At 47.4% G+C, this 21,772-nt stretch overlaps 9 protein-coding genes across 9 annotated transcripts; 7 read left to right on the forward strand and 2 right to left on the reverse strand.

The window, feature by feature from the left end:
- Positions 1 to 1,138: 1,138 nt before the first annotated feature.
- N7469_004202 (ferric reductase family protein) lies at positions 1,139 to 3,092 on the forward strand (the record flags this gene model as incomplete). Its single annotated transcript, XM_056643122.1, has 4 exons — positions 1,139 to 1,802; positions 1,855 to 1,916; positions 1,977 to 2,162; positions 2,217 to 3,092. 4 exons carry the CDS (start codon positions 1,139 to 1,141, stop codon positions 3,090 to 3,092), a joined length of 1,788 nt encoding a protein of 595 aa, XP_056502534.1.
- Positions 3,093 to 4,832: 1,740 nt separating this feature from the next.
- Positions 4,833 to 5,084, forward strand: N7469_004203 (uncharacterized protein; the record flags this gene model as incomplete). The annotated part of the gene is made up of 1 exon (XM_056643123.1): positions 4,833 to 5,084. One exon carries the CDS (start codon positions 4,833 to 4,835, stop codon positions 5,082 to 5,084), a length of 252 nt encoding a protein of 83 aa, XP_056502535.1.
- Positions 5,085 to 5,588: 504 nt separating this feature from the next.
- On the forward strand, positions 5,589 to 6,463 carry N7469_004204 (glutathione S-transferase family protein; the record flags this gene model as incomplete). The annotated part of the gene is made up of 3 exons (XM_056643124.1): positions 5,589 to 5,668; positions 5,729 to 5,782; positions 5,848 to 6,463. The coding sequence occupies 3 exons, from the start codon at positions 5,589 to 5,591 to the stop codon at positions 6,461 to 6,463; spliced, it is 750 nt and encodes a 249-aa protein (XP_056502536.1).
- Positions 6,464 to 6,837: 374 nt separating this feature from the next.
- bbp (putative zinc knuckle transcription factor/splicing factor MSL5/ZFM1) lies at positions 6,838 to 9,020 on the forward strand (the record flags this gene model as incomplete). The annotated part of the gene is made up of 7 exons (XM_056643125.1): positions 6,838 to 6,997; positions 7,073 to 7,289; positions 7,350 to 7,567; positions 7,774 to 7,997; positions 8,059 to 8,167; positions 8,217 to 8,425; positions 8,487 to 9,020. The coding sequence occupies 7 exons, from the start codon at positions 6,838 to 6,840 to the stop codon at positions 9,018 to 9,020; spliced, it is 1,671 nt and encodes a 556-aa protein (XP_056502537.1).
- A 500-nt stretch (positions 9,021 to 9,520) lies between these two features.
- N7469_004206 (anion exchange family protein) lies at positions 9,521 to 11,799 on the forward strand (the record flags this gene model as incomplete). The annotated part of the gene is made up of 5 exons (XM_056643126.1): positions 9,521 to 9,852; positions 9,996 to 10,144; positions 10,218 to 10,305; positions 10,363 to 10,859; positions 10,913 to 11,799. The coding sequence occupies 5 exons, from the start codon at positions 9,521 to 9,523 to the stop codon at positions 11,797 to 11,799; spliced, it is 1,953 nt and encodes a 650-aa protein (XP_056502538.1).
- A 247-nt stretch (positions 11,800 to 12,046) lies between these two features.
- On the forward strand, positions 12,047 to 13,686 carry dbp8 (ATP-dependent RNA helicase DBP8; the record flags this gene model as incomplete). The annotated part of the gene is made up of 2 exons (XM_056643127.1): positions 12,047 to 12,573; positions 12,627 to 13,686. The coding sequence occupies 2 exons, from the start codon at positions 12,047 to 12,049 to the stop codon at positions 13,684 to 13,686; spliced, it is 1,587 nt and encodes a 528-aa protein (XP_056502539.1).
- A 210-nt stretch (positions 13,687 to 13,896) lies between these two features.
- Positions 13,897 to 14,694, reverse strand: N7469_004208 (uncharacterized protein; the record flags this gene model as incomplete). Its single annotated transcript, XM_056643128.1, has 1 exon — positions 13,897 to 14,694. The coding sequence occupies one exon, from the start codon at positions 14,692 to 14,694 to the stop codon at positions 13,897 to 13,899; it is 798 nt and encodes a 265-aa protein (XP_056502540.1).
- Positions 14,695 to 16,193: 1,499 nt separating this feature from the next.
- Positions 16,194 to 17,350, reverse strand: N7469_004209 (uncharacterized protein; the record flags this gene model as incomplete). Its single annotated transcript, XM_056643129.1, has 3 exons — positions 16,194 to 16,712; positions 16,804 to 16,977; positions 17,057 to 17,350. 3 exons carry the CDS (start codon positions 17,348 to 17,350, stop codon positions 16,194 to 16,196), a joined length of 987 nt encoding a protein of 328 aa, XP_056502541.1.
- Positions 17,351 to 18,832: 1,482 nt separating this feature from the next.
- On the forward strand, positions 18,833 to 21,458 carry N7469_004210 (putative glutaminase; the record flags this gene model as incomplete). The annotated part of the gene is made up of 4 exons (XM_056643130.1): positions 18,833 to 19,504; positions 19,567 to 20,575; positions 20,639 to 20,769; positions 20,832 to 21,458. 4 exons carry the CDS (start codon positions 18,833 to 18,835, stop codon positions 21,456 to 21,458), a joined length of 2,439 nt encoding a protein of 812 aa, XP_056502542.1.
- Positions 21,459 to 21,772: the final 314 nt, after the last annotated feature.

The raw sequence follows: 21,772 nt of genomic DNA on the forward strand, positions 1-21,772 counted from the left end.
CCAACCATCATGGCCCGCCACTACCAGCGCCAAGATTATCTCGACCTGTCGTATGTCGCATGTTACTTTACTGAGCATGGCAATCTTTGCACTGTCGCTCGGATGGGTCCTTGATTACCCCTGATTCGATCCAACCATCCCCATTCTGTGGATGTGTCGACCTGAGTCGCTCCTAGGTTGCCAATTGTGACATGGCCTTTTGCCCTCTCATCTGGTACGGATGGACATTCCTCAGATCGAGGATCTTCCCGGGAACAGCGCCAAAACCCCCTCTGGTAGCATGGCCTTCCGGATGATCTATGAGATGACGATATGACGGTATGATAGCGACGATTCGTGCGAACGCCATTCGGCCTAGCCTTGCTTAATTCTACATATTCCACCGTGCTGGCCCCGGCGCGGCACTTGGCCTGTCTCACTGCTCCCCACCCTTCTGGAAGAGTGGACGCAGGGAAAAGTTACTATTATTTCCTTCGTTTAACTGCCCCCTTGTAAGAGCTTGTCTCTTCTTTCTTCCTTTCCACGCGACAATCCTCATTGTCTGGTGTCTTTCTTTCTTTTCGACTTTCCTTTCTTCTTGACAATTGTCATTCAAACTGGTGGGCTAGAACCATTGGTTTTGTTTTTTTTTTGTGATTTTTTCTTGTCTCGTTTTTTTACAGTAGTGACAGGATCACCAGCATTCTTTCCGTTGCCCATCAACAACAAAAGCCATTGGAAAACATTTGGACAGATCTGACATTCCTTGGCTTGTTGCTGAGCACTATCATTGACGTGAAGAAACCGTATTCCGATCGATGCCTGTTGCTACGAGTCATTCACTCCGACCGACAATTTCAATCTAGAAGACTCTGTCTTCAATATCAGCAACTCATCGACAACGTCCCCCGACCTCTTGGCGACCTTTGCGTTCACTATCTTTTATTTCCTTCTTCCTTAGAGCAACCTGGTGCTGTTCTAACTTGCGTGTCGACCTTGCAAAAACATTCAACACAAGCTTTTCGTTCTTTTTGCAGTTCTGATAGAATATTAACTGTTCACCCACTGATCCCCCAAGCAAGCTGGTCTTGCTAAAAAAAAAAAGAAGAACACCACTACTCAACGCTTGCATCAAACTTGTCCACGAAAGGTCAACACCATGCTTCACCTTGTTCTTGCTCTAGCCCTCGCGGGCCTGAGCAATGCCGCAGACGTCGAGAAGAGAGGCGGCGGTGGGGATTTCATGTTCTATGAGGCAGTCAATGATGATTTGGCTCGCTACTGTATACTCGCTCTTGGTTGCGCGGCTGCTGCGGTGATGATTTGGTCTCTCGTCTTTCGATTCTCCGGCCATCTGCGACGACTATCAAGTTTCACCGACGACAAGCAGCGATATTTCGTGCCTGCACATGGTACATTTTCCTGGTTCAAGGAGCATTTGATCTATGCTCCGTTGTTTGGTGTCCGTCACAACCGCGAGTTTCAGCTTTCGACCGCCGTCAACATGGGTACCCTTCCCAGCCGATTTCACGGTATCCTTGTCTTTGGAGTGATTGCCATGAATGTTATCCTTTGCGTGGTTACCACGCCCTATGCCTCTGATGAGAAGACTTTGTCGGGAATCATTCGTAACCGAACGGGTACTATGGCCACTGTCAATCTCATCCCACTGATCATCATGGCTGGGCGGAACAACCCTCTGATTGCCATGCTCCATGTGCCATTCGATACCTGGAACTTGCTTCACCGTTGGCTTGGTCGTATTGTTGTGCTAGAGGCTCTTGCCCATACCTTTGCTTGGATGATCCCCAAGGCTCAAACAGGTTAGCATTAAACGAAATCTCACTTGGTGAAACTAAGCTAACGTCATTGCAGCTGGTTGGGATATTGTTGGAATTGCCCTTAGCTCGAGTAGCTTCCTGTACACTGGTTTGGGGGTATGAATTGGTCTGATCAGCTCATTGTCGTCGACTCGCCATTGACTCGCTTTATTTTAGGGAACTATCGCTTTCGTGGTGCTGATGCTGCACTCTCTTTCGCCCATTCGCCATGCCTTCTACGAAGTCTTCGTCCACCTTCATTTCGCACTCGCAGCGGCCTGCTTCGGCTTCCTTTGGGTGCACTTGAATGGCTTGGCGGCTCAAACTTATCTCCTCGCAGCTATTATCTTGTGGGCTCTTGAGGTAAGTTGATATCGTCTTCCATCCTACCAACTCATCAACTCACATATCTATTAGCGTACGACTCGACTATTCATCATCATTTACCGCAACTTCGGTCGCGAATCTACCACCGCTGTCGTCGAAGCCATGCCGGGAGATGCGATGCGTATCACTCTGCGCATGGCTCGCCCATGGACCTTCCTTCCAGGCCAGCACATTTACCTATACATCCCGGCTATTGGATGGTGGACTTCGCACCCCTTCTCCGTTGCCTGGAGCGAGGTTGAAGACTCGATGTTAGACGAAAAATCCCTGCCTATGTCCAAACAAGATTTAGTCGGCGCACCTCAAAAGGAGACCATCTCCTTGTTAGTTCGCCGTCGTACTGGCATGACTGACAAGCTATTCCAGCGTGCTGCCAACGCCATTGGTAACCGCGTTACTCTTCGCGCATTTGCCGAGGGACCTTACGGCAACATCCACACCATGGACTCCTACGGAACAGTCATGCTTTTTGCCGGTGGTGTTGGTATCACCCATCACGTTCCTTTTGTTCGTCACCTCGTTGCTGGCTTCGCTGAGGGTACTGTCGCCTGTCGTCGCTTGACACTTGTCTGGATCATTCAATCGCCCGAACACCTGGAGTGGATCAGGCCTTGGATGACAAGCATACTGGCGATGGACCGTCGACGTGAAGTCCTCCGAATCATGCTCTTCGTTACTCGTCCACGCAACACCAAGGAGATCCAGAGCCCATCTGCGACAGTGCAGATGTTCCCTGGCCGCCCTAATATCGACACTCTTGTCGGTATGGAAGTTGAGAACCAGGTCGGCTCCATGGGTGTCCTGGTTTGTGGTAACGGAGGACTGAGCGATGATGTACGCAAGGTCTGCCGCCGACGACAAAAGCGGACAAACGTCGACTACGTTGAAGAGAGTTTCACCTGGTAGTCAATGGCACCAGACTTCCTTGTATGTCTCATGTCTCGCATTCATAGCCAGCATGTTTTGGAATGTATTGCTGGCTTTTTGCCGTCAGAGAGCTCTCGTGTCGTGATCGCTTTCATTTCCTTGCTTCTTCAAGCCCCTCTTTTTCGATTCTCTCTTTGATGTAGTATGATCTGTGCTATATACAGAGTATACTTCAATCCTTTTTTATTACAAGCCCTGAACCTGGCTTTTTTTTTGGTACATTTGTGTGGTGATTCCGGTTTGGCCTGGATGTCTGATGTATAGCGGTCTTCGGAGAGTTTTGAGTTGTACATATCTTTCTTAGCGAATACAAGATATGAGGTGCTTTCTTCTAGGTTCATCCTCTTCCCCGATTCAGCAAAGGTGTCGACAAGTAACTATAAGCATCAGCCAACAAAAGAGCTTGTTCTGGTTTGTTTGAGTCGGTTCAAATCATTCGGTACATTCTTGATCACTCATTCTGTACATATAAAGTAACTCTCTGAAGCATCCTCATTACACTAATGTAATAGACTATGTCCCAATTTCTCATCTTATACCTCTTATCCCATTGGGCGGCATAATGAGCATATCCGTCGGGAATAACCCCACCGGCTTCGGCTTCGGCTTAGCAGTCAAGGCCGATTGGCAATCAAAGTTCGGTTCGACCCAACCTCGAAGTGAACACCCTGCAAAGCTTATATTTGAAGACTATCTGTATAATTTCATCAAACATTCAAACCCAACCATCACGGTCTTGAATTTAAGTCCGGAATTTCGACCGCTGTCCGTTGCAGTCATCTGTCAGGTGACATATAGACATGGTTGCAACGGACAGCGGGCAGATCATGAATAGACAAGAAGTATATAGGACTCATGACCATCATGAATCTGATAAACAGAATATTCGATTTCAAATCCCAATCTTCAATCTCCTTTTATCACCTCTATCCCGTATAAAACAGCGAAAGCTCAGTCTATCCACGAATTATGTCCCTGGCTGGAAAAATCATTCTGATCATCAATTGAATCATCATCTACAAGAAGTAATAACATGAGAGCTGGTCATAAATTCAGCCTCGCTGACAATAAGGATACTATCTTGAGTCAGAAAATGGATTTTACTACGGGCTTGGTCTTTGATATCTCCCTTTCTCCACCTATTGGCCACTACCAACAACATTGTTGAAGTAGCAATGTGCTATTTCGCCGGTTCTTCCAAGGTATTGGCAAAGCAACTGCCCTCCGCGCAGCTTGCGAAGGTGCTAGATCGGTGATTAACTACCTTTCTGACGCAGAAGCTGCAAATGCACTCGTCGAGCAAATAGGATCAGATAGAGCGCTAGCTGTCCAAGCTTATGCCTCTAAATTATCCAATTTAGATCGTCTCGTCGAAGAGGCCGTCGCAAAATTGGGCCGGATTGATATCCTCATTCCTAACGCCGGTATCTTGCCGATGAAAGACCTCGCGAATACCAGTGAGGCTGGTTTTGACAAAACGTTTAATCTCATGGCAAAAGGACCGTACTTCCTTGCACAGGTTAGTTAAGATTCGGAGGATTGAATTATTCTCTTGACAAATCCCTCAGGAAACAATTTCTCATAAGTTTGACAAGGAAAGCTGCTATACATATACCATCCGGAGGAAGGATCATCTTTGCCTCAACTAGTGTCATTAATCTATCGAATATTGCTCCTGCATATCTTCTCTATCCCCCTGCCAAGGGTTTCATTGAACAGATGACCCGTGTCATTGCCCAAGACCTGGCACGAAAGGGTATTTTGGTGAGTGCGATTGCTCCAGGGCCAACCACCACAGATCTCTTCCTGGATGGACAATCCGATCAGGTTCTTAAGGCCGTGGCTTCAAATAGTCCCTTCAACCGAATTGGAGAACCCGAAAAGATTGCCGCAGCCATGATGTTCCTGTGTGGCAAGAATAGCAGTTGGATGTCTGGTCAAGTTATGAGGGTTAATGGAGCTATGACATGATGAGAACGAAGGTCACAATTACTAGTTTAGTGTCTATCAATGCATATCCCTAAGATGAATAATCATTTTATGTTAGTAGATATGTTCTGTTTTAAGGTTTCTTAGATCGAGTCACTCTGAATAACCGATCAAGCAGCATTTAAAATGTCGAATTTCGACTATAGTCCAAACTTCAAGGTTGCAAGGTTTTGACAATGTTGCAAATAGACAGCCTTGTCTCAGAGATGATACCACGAACAGGCCAACATATCATTTTCTGCATGACTCAAATGCTCACGTCCTCGGCACTTTCCAGTTTTCCTCCGACGCCCTTCCAATGTGGGCTTAGAAAGTGTTGACGCTTAATCGATTGGGCTCGGCGAGTTCGGAAAGGCTTATAAATCCACTTGGTGGGGGTGAAGTCATTCGATCATTCCGAGCTTCCCCCGCAATATTTAAAAGGCCAAGCTTGTTCCAAAAGTCCTCTGTTCTCCTAAGAAAAAAAAAAGTTTCTCATTATTCACCATGGCTCGCCCCAATATCACCCTTTACACTGCCCAAACACCTAACGGGATCAAGATCTCTATGGCTCTTGAAGAGCTGGGGTAAGCAAACCAAGCAGATACAGGTGCAGATATTGATGAACAAGACTAACAAATAAACAGTCTTCCCTACAAGGTTGAGCGGATTGATATTTCTAAAAATACGCAGAAAGAAGAGTATGGATTTTTTTTTTTCGATATTCCAGCTTCCAACCTTACAAAAGGCTAACCAGATACATTAGCTGGTTCTTGGAGATCAACCCCAACGGTCGTATCCCCGCCTTGACTGATACCTTCAGTGATGGCCAGCAGATCCGTCTTTTCGAGTCCGGTAGCATCCTACAATATCTGGCTGAGCAATATGATCCCGATCACAAGATTTCCTTCCCCAAAGGCTCTCGCGAGTACTACGAGATGAACAACTGGCTCTTCTTCCAGAACGCAGGTGTAGGTCCTATGCAAGGCCAGGCCAATCATTTCAACCGATATGCCCCTGAACGCATCGAGTATGGCGTGAACCGGTATATCAATGAGTCGCGCCGTCTCTACGGAGTTCTCGACAAGCACCTGGCCAAGTCCAAGTCAGGATATCTAGTCGGCGACCACGTCTCGATTGCTGATATCTCACACTGGGGCTGGATCACAGCAGCTGCGTGGGCTGGTATTGATATTGAGGAATTCCCGCATCTGAAGGCATGGGAGGATCGTATGTACCAGCGCCCAGGCACCGAAAAGGGACGCCATGTTCCTACGCCACACAATATCAAGGAGCACATGAAGGATAAGGAGACAGCTGATAAGTATGCCGCGGAGACACGGGCCTGGGTTCAACAGGGAATGAAGGATGATGCGAAATAGAGTATTTGACGCAAACTTGACACTTCCTGCAAGCGCTATTGCTCTATGTTAAGAACCATGCCGCAGAAAACATATTTGAATTTTGAAGTGGCATAACCTCAAACCCAGCTCTCTTTGTAGAAGAATGCAATTATTGCACTTGCGGTTTACCAAGAACAGCTAGAGTGATCAGCGTAAGAGTGACTTACAATTGTAAGCTGATCAGAAAGACAACGCATCTGTATATGTAATCTACATAGCTCACCGCCTCCGAAGATTTCGTGATCACGTGTTTTCATTGCCACTTCTTTCCATCGGGGAACAAGAAGACACTTCTTTTTGATGTCAAGTCACGATCACTAACACCATTTTGTATTTACTTTCAAACCGGTGCTATGGCTTGGCGTAACCAAGGAATAACAGGCTCTAACAATATCCCCTTGGGCCGACGTCGGTTCGGGGGTGGTGGTGAGGAAGAAGAGGAGGAAGATAGTCGCACTGCGACTCCTTCCTCCATGCCTGACGGCCCCAAACGTGGCCGCAGCCCCGTCCGAGGTAAGTAGAGTCTCCCTCTTATTCACAAAGTCGAAAAGAACCGTCACTGATAGTATCCTTTTTCCCCATGAACAGCGGACCCCCTTCCGGCCGATGGCGTGAAGCGGCGCAAGAAGCGCAACCGTTGGGGTGATCAGCAAGAAAACAAGGCTGCTGGTCTGATGGGCTTGCCTACAATGATCATGGCCAACTTCACTAGCGAACAGCTTGAGGCTTACACCCTGCACTTGCGTATTGAGGAGATCAGCCAGAAGCTTCGAATCAACGATGTAGTTCCGGCTGATGGTGATCGGTATGTCTCAATGATCCTGCCCTTTTGGTTGCAGCATGCTCATGATAATCTTATTTCTAGGTCTCCCTCGCCTGCGCCTCAGTATGACAACTTCGGTCGTCGTGTGAACACCCGCGAGTACCGGTACCGCAAGCGTCTTGAGGATGAACGCCACAAGCTGGTCGAGAAGGCCATGAAGACCATTCCTAACTATCACCCGCCCTCTGACTATAGACGCCCCACAAAGACTCAAGAGAAGGTCTATGTGCCAGTGAATGACTATCCAGAGATTAACTTCAGTATGATAACTAACCCTCTAACTCCGTATTGTCCCTCCATCGTGTCTGCCATGACTCCCTGCTCGACTCGAGTTGACGAGACATTCTCTCCGATGTCGTCAGCCCGTTTCTTGCTAACTCTTGGTGCTCGATGCTGCACATTGCTTGACGCGATTTCCCTAAATTACCGGATTACTAACACTTAGCTCTTTGCTATCTTTTTAAAGTTGGCTTACTTATAGGTCCCCGTGGAAACACCTTGAAGAAAATGGAGACTGAATCCGGGGCTAAAATTGCCATTCGTGGTAAAGGCTCCGTAAAGGAAGGAAAGGGTCGCTCTGATGCCGCTCACGCTAGCAATCAAGAGGAGGATCTTCACTGTTTGATCATGGCAGACACAGAAGAAAAAGTGAACAAGGCCAAGAAACTTGTGCACAATGTTATCGAGACAGTAAGTCCCAGCATATCCTTTCTTTCTCTTTCGAGAACTTGGATTGACCTTTTATCTATAGGCTGCCTCCATCCCCGAGGGCCAGAATGAGCTCAAGCGTAACCAGCTTCGTGAGCTCGCCGCTCTTAACGGTACTCTGCGTGATGATGAGAACCAAGCTTGCCAGAACTGTAAGTCTATCTTCTTCGCTTTCTATGTGTCATCTCTAACCTTGATCAGGTGGTCAAATCGGACATCGCAAGTACGATTGCCCCGAACAGCGAAACTTCACTGCCAATATTATCTGTCGCGTCTGTGGCAATGCTGGCCACATGGCCCGCGATTGTCCCGACCGCCAGAGAGGCAGCGACTGGCGCAACAATGGCGGCGTTGGCGGCCGTGGTCCTCGTGCACTTGGCACTGGCGATGCTGTTGATCGTGAGATGGAGGTAAGTTTTTTCTTTCTATCCCTGGCTAATCATGTCAGCGAAATGCTAACTGGCCTACTAGCAACTCATGAACGAACTGTCTGGTGGTGCTCCCGGTGAATACCCGCCTCGCCGCATCGAGGCCGGTCCCGACTCTGGATATCCCGATGATCGCGATGCGAAGCCTTGGCAACAGCGTGGCCCACCACCAAGCGATGTCGCTCCCTGGCAACAGAAGCGTGAGAATCGCCCTCGCGACGATTATGGTTCCCGTGACCAGAATGCCGCACCCCCATGGGCTGCTCAGAGCCGCGGCAACGACTACGGGGGCTACGGCCAACAAGCTGGATATGCTGCCCCAGGAACAGCCCCCGGCGCTCCACCCGGCGCTGCACCTTGGCAACAGCAAGCTCCTCCCGGTGGACAGCCAGGCTATGGATACGGTGCTTACGCAGGCTATGCTTATCCTCCTGGCATGGCTGCTCCTCCGCCGCCTCCGGGAATGCCTCCTATGTACGGCGGTGCCGGTAGTCCTCCTCCACCTCCTCCACCTGGCGATCAGCCACCTCCTCCTCCCCCGAGTGACCAGCCTCCTCCTCCCCCTCCTCCAGCATAAACGATGCTGGGATTACTAAAGAAAAGTCACCAGAATTGCATTTGCTTTTTTACTTGCTCTCAGTGATACCGACGGGATGGACTAGTTTTTTCTCTTTCTTTTCTTTCCACTATGTGAAGTAATACAATTTAGTTTGCGGCAGAATTTTGATATCTGTAATCTCTATCGTTTGGAAGACTCTATCAGAATAAGCAATAGTATCAAATGCGAGGTTCGCTCTTTAAAGGAAGAATTCCTGGTGGCTCTTTGGTCCAACTTGGAAAAAAAAACGAGTGGATATCAAATGCTGCCTGAGGCCCCAAAATACAGTCTTGGCTTTATCACAACTCTGCAAACCCCCCGCAAATTGACGAAGTACATGATCAATCTTGTTCTCGTCAAGATTACTCATCGGTCATGTTCATTCAATACCCGTAAACTATCAGTCCATTATAAAATCAGCCATAGCTTTGCACATGCAGGGACCGTCGCACAGCGACAGCTTGCCCTTGGGGCCGAACATGCACGATGCCGCACCACCCACTCAGCGCAAACCTTCTTCTGGCCAATCTCAACGTAAATCATCGAGTCGATCTGAAAGATCGAGTCATGCACCATCTCTTCGACACTCAATTCCGTCAGACAATCTGAGGGAATCTGCGCGCGAGCACTCGACACGTCGGCACTCGGTATCCGCCTCAACCGCGTCGTCTCCTTCAAAATGGTGGCGCATTCGTCTATTTCGTGGTATGATTCAAGATGTTAAACGAAGGGCACCATATTACTGGAGTGATTGGACAGATGCCTGGGACTATCGTATTGTACCTGCGACCGTTTATATGTACTTTGCAAAGTAAGTTCTTCCCCTTTAAGTGCTCGTTATCTTGCTTTGGAGATTAATATTGGTTGGGCCTGGGTGATCAATCATTCTTTCATTCAATTTTGACATATCGGACTATTGTCGTCATTTGTCTTCGAAAACTTACCATTGTACAGTATTCTACCCGCTCTAGCCTTTTCGCTGGATATGTTTGAGAAGACGAATCAAAGTTATGGAGTTAATGAAGTCCTACTTGCATCTGTTCTTGGAGCGGTTGTTTTCTCGCTTTTTGCTGCACAGCCTCTGGTCATTGTTGGTGTGACTGGTTCGTTCCCAGTTTCAAGATGTCATTTATGAAACATAGTTTGTCCATCGAGCTAATAACAAAACAATACCAGGCCCCATAACCGTCTTTAATTATACGGTCTATGATATCGTTACACCCAGAGGTACTCCGTATCTGCCATTCATGTGCTGGATTGGAATGTAAGTTGCCCAAATGTACATATACTTCCTAGATCGAAGCTAATTATTACACTCTAGCTGGTCTTTAATCATGCATTGGGTGTTGGCCATCACAAACTCCTGCAATGGGTTGACATACGTGACTCGTTTCTCATGCGATATCTTCGGTTTCTATGTCGCTTGCATTTACCTTCAAAAGGGTATCCAAGTTCTGACACGGCAGTGGGGGCAAGTTGGAGATACATCTGCCTATCTTGCGATTATGGTGGCACTTCTCGTTCTCATGAGCGCCTGGATCTGTGGAGAGCTGGGCAACAGCAATCTTTTCAAACGATATATTCGTAAATTCTTGGAAGACTATGGTACTCCTTTGACGATTGTCTTTTTCACTGGCTTCGTACACATTGGCCATATGCGGGATGTTGATGTTGCTACTCTTCCTACAAGCAAGGCATTCTTCCCTACGCTTGATCGGCCGTGGCTCGTACACTTTTGGAATATCGATGTCGGGGACGTTTTCTTGGCCATTCCTTTCGCACTTCTTTTGACCATTCTGTTTTACTTTGACCACAATGGTAAGTGCTTCCCGAATAATCACTACCTCATTATTTATTAACCGTGGCGCCAGTCTCTTCTCTCATGGCCCAGGGCACTGAGTTTCCCCTTCGGAAGCCTGCTGGTTTCCACTGGGACCTCTGGCTCCTTGGACTGACCACTTTCGTTGGTGGTCTTTTGGGTGTTCCGTTTCCCAATGGGCTGATTCCTCAGGCTCCCTTCCACACTGCTGCACTCTGTGTTACTAGACAGGTAGCGGATGAGGATGAGGCCAACAAGGGAAAAGCCGTCCGAGTCACAGACCACGTTGTGGAGCAGCGTGTCAGCAATTTTGCCCAGGGCTTGCTAACTCTCGGTACCATGTCTGGCCCTCTTCTTATTGTCTTGCACTTGATCCCTCAAGGTGTCATGGCTGGTCTGTTCTTTGTCATGGGTGTCCAAGCTTTACAGGGCAACGGTATTACCCAAAAACTCATCTTCCTCGCCCAGGACAAAGCATTTACTTCTGCCTCTAATCCCCTCAAGCGACTAAACCGCCGCGTTGCAATCTGGGCCTTTGTTATTCTCGAACTGATTGGTTTTGGGGCTACCTTTGCCATCACTCAGACTATTGCGGCTATTGGTTTCCCAGTCATTATTCTTCTTTTGATTCCTGTGCGCTCATTCTTATTGCCTCTTTGGTTTACCCGTGAGGAGCTTGCTGCATTGGATGCTCCTACTGCTAGCCCTTTTACCATGGAGAGCGTTGGGGGCACTTACGGTCTTGAAGAGGATGCTGCCGAAGCAGCAGCAAGTGGGGCTCAAACCTCCTCTAGCAATTCAAATGGGGTCCTCGGGGGTCGAATTTCTTCCTCTTCAGAGTCGGCTGTCGAGGGCAATGATCTTGAGAGGGGCGAAGCATACGAGATGACTTCTCGTTCGTCAGTACGCAGAAGAAGCACCACGAGTCGCATCGATTGAGTGTGCTTCACTTTTGGCTAGTTTGGAACTACCTGCTTTTATTCAGTAGTTTTTAAAAAATGAAAAATCCATACTTTCATTCCAAAAATCAGAAAACATTCCAGTATATCCTTTGTCTGATGACGTTCACGTGACTTATAGATCGTATTTTGCCAATCGCCACGGGGGTGACCTCTCACCGCCACTGGGAATGTAACTTTTTCTGCCGCAAATTTTCTTGAGAATCAAGCAGCAGCAGCAAGCAACAATGGCACCTCGCAAAGAAGATGCGGAGTCTGAGGGTTCTTACGAGTCTGACCAGTCTGTCACAAGCCAGAAAGACACTCAAGACCGTGCGCCAAAACGTCGCCGCCTCTCTGAATCTTCAGATGACGAATATGTCGCTCCAGCACCGCTCCCCACCCTCTCTCGCATTAAGAAGAAAGACGATACCAAGAAACCAGAGCCGAAGGACGAGGAAGAACCCGTTACAATCAAAGATGCTTTGGAAATTGGACTCCGAGCGGAATCATCTACATTTGGCGACTTGAATGTATCTCCATGGCTTGTTGGTTCTTTAACGACTATGGCTGTTCGACGGCCCACGGCTATTCAGAAGGCTTGCATTCCGGAAATCCTAAAGGGAAGAGATTGTATTGGTGGTAGCCGTACTGGTTCCGGAAAAACCATGGCCTTTGCTGTTCCAATTATGCAGAAATGGGCGCAGGATCCATTTGGCATATTTGCAGTTGTTTTGACGCCGACGAGGTTAGTTTCTTCCCTCTCCAGGACGGAGTGAGTCTCCATTCGACAAGGGGCTTATATTAACCTACCTTTTATATATACAGAGAACTTGCACTGCAAATTTTCGAGCAATTCAAGGCTGTCTCGGCCCCCCAAAGCATGAAGCCCATTCTTATTACTGGTGGCACAGATATGCGGCAACAAGCAATTGCCCTTTCTCAACGGCCTCACGTTGTGATTGCAACACCCGGACGACTGGCTGATCACATCAAAACTTCCGGTCAAGATACTGTGGCTGGATTGGGTCGTGTTAAGATGGTCGTGCTTGATGAAGCCGATCGACTTCTCGCCAGTGGACAGGGTAGCATGTTGCCGGACGTGGAGACCTGTCTTTCTGCTCTTCCTCCCTCCGATGAGCGACAAACTCTGCTATTTACGGCTACCCTAACTGCTGAGGTGCGCGCATTGAAGTCGCTGCCGCGCCCTGCCAACAAGCCGCCTATTTTTGTAACCGAAGTCTCTACGGAGAGCCAAGGAAACATCCCTCCCACCCTCAAGCAGACATACCTCAAGGTGCCTATGACACACCGTGAGGTCTTTTTACATGTCTTACTCTCCACCGAGGAGAATATCTCAAAGTCCGCCATTATCTTCTGCAATCACACCAAGACCGCTGATCTGATTGAACGTACTTTGCGCCGACTTGGTCATCGCGCTACTTCTCTCCATAGTCTTCTTCCTCAGTCGGAGCGTACCTCTAATCTTGGGCGGTTCCGTGCTGGTGCTGCGAGAATCCTGGTGGCTACTGATGTTGCATCTCGTGGTTTGGATATTCCCTCCGTGAGTCTTGTCGTCAACTTCGATGTCCCTCGCAACCCAGATGATTATGTCCACCGTGTTGGTCGTACTGCTCGTGCCGGTCGGGCTGGTGAAGCTGTTACGCTCGTGGGACAGCGGGACGTGGAATTGATTCTGGCAATTGAACAACGTGTTGGTCGACAAATGGAAGAATTCTCGGAGGAGGGTGTCAGCATTGAAGGTCGCGTGACAAGGACTGGCGCATTGAAGGAAGTTGGCTCCGCGAAACGTGAAGCTATGGGCGAAATTGACGAAGGTCGTGATGTACTGGGCCGAAAGCGCAACAAGCTTAAGAAAGTGCGGTAAATGATTCTTCAAATTCTTTTATTTGTTTCATATATACATTTCTAGTTGATACCATATTCTGAATCTATGAGAGCATCAGCGTTATCGCTTCATGATCTTCTATCCTTCAAAGATCTCTCAATAGTCCAGAACTCCCCGACTCACGTCGTTGTTGTCGTTCTCTGTATATTCTGCACCTCCAAAACAGCAGCTGCTCAAACCCTTCAGAGGTCATTGAATCAAAGGAACCTCTCCTCCTATCCCGCCTAAAACATATTCACATTCATCGGCCTCTTTCTCGAGTGTTTGGTTCTTATTGTCCCTCGTAAAAGCTGTTGTCGACGGTGTATTCTGTTCGACGCCATCTAACCCCAAGGGAAAGTTGATATCATCGAGCGACATCTCATTTGAGTTGGGAAATAAATCGTCCAAATTCCCAAGGTCGAAATCTTTTAGCGCATCAAATTCAAGAAAGTCGTCTACGGCAGTCTCCATCGAAGATACTGAGGACAAATCTCTCAGTGAAGGATCATAAAAGGTGTCGAATGTATGAACAGACTGGTCTATCCAGCTAGAACTAGTATCTTGAAAAGAGGCCGATATCATCTGTACATCATCTGCCAGTGGTGTCTGTGTTCCTTCGTGGCCCGTAAGAAGCTGATTATAGGGACCTGTAGCGGATGGAGGTAATGTCGTTGTAAAGAAACCCATGGAGTCTTCAAAGTGCGAGCCGGGAACGTCTGGAGATGAATCTTTAAATAGATTGTCTTCTTTCGGTATCGCAAAGTCCTTCGCGCTTATTGTATCTTGTAAATCGCCTCGTTCTATAGTAGAATTTGCTTCGATGGTCCCGGAGAGATGTGGTATGGGTTGATCTTGGTTCGAGGTTTGACTGCCGCATCTACAGTGCTTTGCTGTTGTTTTCCTTTCTTGTCTCACAGCCGAGGTTTTCTTGGTCTTTTCCTTGGACTGTAGAACGAGTTGGTTAGGATCACGGCTTTCCCATTTACCAAGGGCCTGTTTGAGCATACTTCCCACTGTCGACATTGGCTACAGGGAGGGTTGTAGATCATATTGCAGCAGCGTGTCTTGGGCTTATGGACTTGAGAATCACTCCCTTCAGTATTTTAGACTAGGAATAGAAGTGAAATGATATGTTCAGATAGTTTCGATGATAATAGAAAGTGTTGCCTGGGCTGGGACTGCACAGCCGCCGGGGTTCAATATGGCAGAACCCCTAATACCGACGATCTCCTAGCATTACGACCATTGGTAACTAGTTTTTTTTTCTTTTTTTTCTTTCTTCTTATGCAGGATAGGAGCTAACAGGTGGGATTTCAGGCCCGGCTTTCTTTCGAATGCACTCGAAACGTTCCTTGTACTACGTTATCCCTGATTGGATCTATCGTACATCGATCGATCTGTACAAAGTATGTACACACTCAGTACAAGTAAGTCTGAGGCTGTCTCAGGCAGAGCTGAAAGAATGTCTCTGCATGAGATAAATGATGTGGTGGGCAACAATTTGACCCTCCTGCAACCCCGAAAAATGTCAGATTCCGCTTGTCAGGGCTCATTCTACGCTGTAGATCAGAGTATAAGTTGACTCCTTTGATGCGGTTGGATCTTCACTCAATGCTGGGAGTATCTTCTACTATGTACAGTTCAGTTGGACTCAGGAGAAATTTCACATCTACAAGTTAACTACATATGTAAATAACCCATTGGTATAGTACATTTCTCTTTGGCCAGCGTGTGGTCTTGGTCAATAGTCTTTGATCTATTGTGATCACAAGATCAGTTTGTTAGTTCAGGGGGGGGGGGATCCATTTAGTATATGAATTACTGCGCTGAATGAGGAACAAGGAATTAATTCAAAATTGAATGAAAGATAGAATGGACTTACATAGTACAGTATGTGAAATCAATGAGTCTCACTCACGATGAATCATTTCATTGAATCTGTCTTGTTCGTCATCTTGCATTATCTGCTAGTTCTTCCCGGCTGCAAATCGGATGCTCGACCACATTTCTGAGTAACACAGTCATTTTCTGGTCATACAATACTTACTAGCACATATGTACTATAGTATCTGCCATTCTGCTGTGTTCTTTGAGATACTGCGTTCTTTATGAATCATTTTCACTCTCACTGCAGAGGACAGTCACCCTTACTTGAAAAAGCCCCTCACCTTTTGTCAAAATCCTTCTGCATACTCTGCAGACTGTACACTTTATACCCAAGACTTATTCCTTGAACCCAGATTTAATTGAAAGGTCACAGATGGTATCATTGATTGTAACAATAGTAGAAATATTCTAGACGCCGCATGCTCCCAAAATTAGACCCCCCTTCGCATCACCATTTGCCAACCAACAGATGTACAGATTCATCAAAGCGCAATTCGTCATCAACGGTGAAAAGCAGAATGCCTCGTGAGAGAATTTGTAACAAGAAAATAAAAATTAAAGAACGAAAGAACGGGAGGGATGAAAAGGCCGGATCAATGCCAGCCACAATGACCGGCTCATCCAGTCCACGCGTCAGAACTATCATGACTACCTGTCGTACTCATAAGCTTGAGGAGCCCGTCCACCGCGTCCCCTCTTTGAGAAGGTGATAAATCGGTTTGCTTCTCAGATTCGTCCTGCCGCCTTGGTTCCTCACTCACTTCACGGGCTCGCCTGTCACGGATGACAGTTGCCGGTGGGCTGCTCAGTTGCATTGGAGATCCAAACGTGCGAGGTGGGGTGCGTTGAGACTTCTTTACACAAGAAGAATCATCCAGCGTGGAAGGATGAGCAGGGAGGTCCGGGGTGCTTTGGAAAGGCGTAGAGCTCATGTGCGTTGTACCGACGCGGGGAGTACGGAATTGAGAAGGTGTAGTAACTTTTCGGAAAGAGGTGGAGGGTGTTGAAAGACTGGAAAGAGAGATCCGAGGGCATTTGCGGCTATGTGCTTCTAATTCGGATACTCGACGATCGAAATGGTGGCTAGTCACATTACGCATGGCCGTTTGTAGGGTGTTTCGGAGAAGTATCGCTTTCTGGTGGAAGAGAATATACGTATATAGTCAGTCAAATGAGCCGCGGCAACTTCTAATAAATATTTAACCTCGCACAATAATTTTGACTAACCTCTTGAATAAACATTTTACGCGCGTCTGTATCTTCCGGGATGGATCTTGTTTCTTGCTCGAGGCTCTGAGACGCGTTTTGGGATCTTTGTGTTTCCATCTGATCTTCGGCTGTTTCGTCGCGTTTGGAGTCGGAGGTTGGCGTTGAATCGACCACATTGGGGACTTGTTCGGGCTATTATAAGAGGTTTTGTTAGTCAATTGGCCGGTTATGTCTATGTATGATCATCGCCGATTGACATAGAACGACAAACCTCGTGAATGCTCTGTTTGATAGTGGACTGGGAACTTGAATCTTGCCCGCGTCCAGTGTTGACTTCAACCTCCTCTACCTGATCTCTAGTCCGTTTCTGGCCTGCAAATATGGGGGATGGCAGTAGCTTTTTGGGAGAAATATTTGTAAACAGTGTTCGCTTAGTAGGTGTGCCGGCGACCGAAAGTGACTGTTTGTTCTGATGAGCCGGTGATAGGCACGTGTTGGTGTCTTTTTCGCCAAGAATGCGGCGACCGTCTTTAATCGGACTGAAAGGCATTGTTGTAGACTGCATTTCGAGGTGTTTGAAGGTTCAATTGAGGTCGGAGGAGAGAGTTGGGGACCAGAAAGACAGAAAGACACACGACGTGGCGGGGGAAGTGGGCTCGGGATCGGGACCGTCCACGCGCGAATCAACACAAACAATCGATATTCAAGAGACAAAGGGAGAAATGATGATGACAGGAAATGGAAATCAAAAAAGGAAAAGAAAAAGAGGTGAATCTTAAACGAGCAAGAGTGCTGAGCAAGAGGAAAAGAAAAAAAAACGGGCGCGTCAATCGCGTATAGAACCCCCCGATTACTAGCTTTGTATAGAGCACGGACGTGGGCTCCACAGCGTGTGGTCGTGTTGAGCACGCGTCCACGGGTTGCGCGAGGTGATAAGCTGTGAATTATGAGTTATAAACTAGATCTGTCTTTCAGGTAATAGATGGTTATCACAGTCAATCTTACATTATATTCCTTGAAGAAGAAAATAGTGCTAATATCAGAGATATCTTGTCGTATAATCAACGGGCGTTAAACGAAATGATTTAGATACCCCATGTACTATGTACTACACAGTATATTGCCGCCAACATATTTATGGCCTTTTATACAAGTAGTTGAACTCAAACTTCCCAGGGGTGCCTTTCTTTCTGATTTTGAATTTGTCCTTTTTTTTAAAAAAAAAAAAATTAAAAAAAAAAATTCGTACGTCTCATTCTTGAAATCACTGATTCAATTGGTGCGCCGCCCATCACGCGTCGGGTCTGGAATTCCTTACAAGCACCTGCTGCGCAGCGCAGCAGTGTATAATCTCGAATTCGGAGATTTAATTTGAAGATGTACCATGGTTCAGAATCATACCTTTGTGCTAGCTCTAGTAAATCAGTGCGCTGTGCCTGAGTAGTATGTGGATAGGTCATATTTAACTAGGTAGTAGATACTATCTCGGTGCCATATTAATATATTCTACAGGGCGTGACCGTGGACTATTACTACTATGTAAAACTAATCAATGCTAGTATACCCAGCAATATACTTAAACATTACAGCTGGAAATAAGAAATACCCCAATAGACCCGAGTGTATAAACCAGCTTCTTAAATTATATGTAGATTCTGTATGTTCACAGTATGAGAGTATCACATCTCCGCATGACATCATCGACCAAAGAGAACAGCACAAACCCCCAGGTCGGCACTGCAGTAGCTCACACTTAATTCATCGGTTCAGTCCAATAGAGACCCTGTTATCCTCTGGTAGATCCTAGTAAAATATTGGGAAAAGCCCTGAAAATACCCAAAGTCCGCAGAGAAGTCCCAGCTGAGCCCCGATTTTCTTCCCCGCATTTCCAGTTGATCAAGTCCGCATTCCCGGAACTCCCCCTTGGCTTTCCAACCTGATCTTCGTCACTTCCCAAGTTGCTTTGGGTTTTCTGGTGAATTTACCCAAAAAGAAAGATCAAGATCTCGGTTTTCACTATCATTCCTTATTGAGCTGCACAACCAGAATGCGACTTCCCCTCGCAATCCTGGCTGCGGCCGTTACACAGGCGGCTGTGAGCACGGCCTCCTCCTTGACACCGCCGGTACTCCCGTTAATTGTGCGAAATCCCTATCTGAGCACATGGTTGGGCGATGCTCGAGAGGCGCCCTGGTCAAAATGGCCTATGTTCTATACCGGCGAGGAAGTTGGCCTCTCGTTGATGGCTCATGTCCCGAGTCAGGGAGCTGTCTATCCTCTGCTTGGTAAACCACAGGACTCCTTGCCCTCCGATCAAGTACAATTCCCAGAATACTTGGGTAACAACTATGATGCTTCTACAACAAATCTCACCTATCGAATTGATACTGGCTCGTCTAACCCCCTGGATATCACGGTCTCTTTCCTCTCGCCAATCACCCCCTCGTCGACTCTGCGACAGTCGATCCCAGCCTCCTACATCACTATCGATGTGCATGGGGAGACGGACGTCAACATTTATATGGACATTGATGCCCGCTGGGTCAGTGGTGACCATGGAAGTCGAGTCAACTGGCAGTGGGATACTGTGGATGTCAAAGACAAGAAAAGCAAGAAGCCCACACTTCAACGTTGGCAAGTTCGAAGAGAACAAGAGTTACATTTGTCGGAAATCCGTGATCGTGCTGAATGGGGTACTCTGCATTTTACTGGCCCAGCTGTAAGTGAAATAAGATATCAAGCAAATTTTCAGAAGCTCGATGACGCTAACATTCTGAATAGACTGCCCAATATCAATCCGGAGAGGCAGCAAAGGTTCGTCGAAGTTTCGCAAAGACCGGCTCCTTGAACAACGAGAACGACGAGGATTTCCGTGCTATTGGTGATCGATCGCCTGTCTTTTCATTCTCCAAATCGTTCAACTTGGGTCGATCCTCCAGACAGAGCTCGGATAGTGTTACCTTCACCCTTGCTTTGATCCAAGTCCCCGTCGTGCAGTATGCAGCGGCCCGCGGTCTTACCCTAATGCGTCCCCTGTGGGAGTCTTGGTTCCCCACCACAGAGGAACTACTGACTTTCCACTATAATGACCATGCCGTGGCCGGTTCTTTGGCATCCAACTACTCGACTCAATTGGCCAAAGATGCTTACCTATCGGGTGCCGAAGATTATGTTGACATTGTCGCTCTCTCGGCCCGCCAGGTTATGGGCGCCACCACTTTTTCGGGAACCCCCGAGAATCCAATCCTCTTCCTCAAGGAGATTTCCTCTAATGGAAACTTCCAAACCATTGATGTCATCTTCCCAGCATTCCCATTCTTCTTGTATACGAACCCGCGTTGGTTGGCGTACCTCCTGGAGCCGTTGATCGAGCATATGCTCAGCGGACAATATCCCAACACCTATGCCATGCACGATTTGGGTACCCACTTCCCCAACGCTACTGGCCATCCCGATGGAAATGACGAGTATATGCCTGTGGAAGAGTGTGGAAATATCCTGATCATGGGCTTGGCCATTGCCAATTCCCTTCAGTATGAGGACTCGTCTACTGCCTCCTCTATCTGGTCCACATTAGGCTCGCCGTCTTGGTCGGCATCTAGCGATTCGAACTCGATCTTCCCTCTGACGGATCTTCAGACATTCTCCGGAATCGCTCATCAGGACGGCAAATGGGGTGGTGGAATCCAGGGTGAACATCTTGCGAAGAAATGGGTGCAGCGAAGCTACACTCTCTGGAAGCAGTGGACTGGTTATCTGGTGGAGTTCTCTCTGGAGCCCGCTAACCAGCGTAAGTTTCATACCTATTCTTGATGGATGTTTTCCATGTGCAAAGTACTAACGTAGATGTAAGTGTCCACCGATGATTTTGCTGGATGGTTGGCTTTGCAAACAAACCTTGCCCTCAAGGGCATCGTGGGTATCAATGCCATGAGCAAACTTGCCGAGTTGACCGGTCACGATGAAGATGCCAAACGATTCAAGGTATGTTATAATCACTTCCAATAGATAAATACATCAAAGGTACTCTAACTCACCGAAACCAGGAAACCGCCGACGAATACGTCACCAAATGGGAAGAATATGGTATGTCCCGCGACAAGTCACACGCCAAACTCGCATACGATTGGTATGGTTCCTGGACAACCATCTACAATCTCTACGCCGACGCTCAGCTCTGCTTCCATCTGGAAGGAACAAATCTATCCTCCAAAGAATCCGCCGGTTTCGTCCCCCGACACATCTACCAAAAGCAGTCGATCTGGTACCACTACGTCCGCCAGAAATACGGACTTCCCCTCGACAGTCGACACTTATACACTAAAACAGACTGGGAATTCTTCTCTATGGCCGTAGCTTCGAAGCCCGTTCGCGCGGAGATCTTGGAATCCGTTGCACGATGGGTCAATGAGACTGTCACGGACCGACCATTCACCGATCTTCACAAGACTGAAGGCGATGGAAATTTCCCTGGACCGAACTTCTTTGCTCGACCTGTTATTGGAGGTCATTTTGCATTTTTGGCATTGGAACGCGCATGTGGTGGGAAGGCTATGGAGGGCTTGTCTTTCCTGGATGATATTGATGAGGATACGATGAAGGAGTGGTCTGCCACTGCTGAAGCTGCAGTCAAGGACTCACAATTGTGGAGACATGGTTCTGGAGAGCTGTAAATGGTATCTATAGGGTATCATCGATTGAAATGATTCGAGCTTCGGCGTGTGATCCGTTCAATCCCACCCCGCGTGAACGTAAATAGCTTTTGTTCCACTCTTGCTGAAGTTGATGATGCACGAATGTTCGAACCAACAAATACGTTCATAGATACTTTGGATGAAATGTGCCTGGTTCTTTCAATGACATCTGCACCATCACAACATCTTCGTTGCTGGTTTAGATTCAAATCGTAATTGAATTCTGTTCTTCAGTAGCCGTTCTTCTAAAGCAGTATTGGTATGAAGTAAATTGTATGCAAGTATTGGGATAG

This window comes from Penicillium citrinum (assembly GCF_028827155.1).
Source record: "Penicillium citrinum strain IBT 23319 chromosome Unknown utg000003l:1.0-4596430.0:1.0-4598250.0, whole genome shotgun sequence".
Classification (NCBI taxonomy): domain Eukaryota; kingdom Fungi; phylum Ascomycota; class Eurotiomycetes; order Eurotiales; family Aspergillaceae; genus Penicillium; species Penicillium citrinum.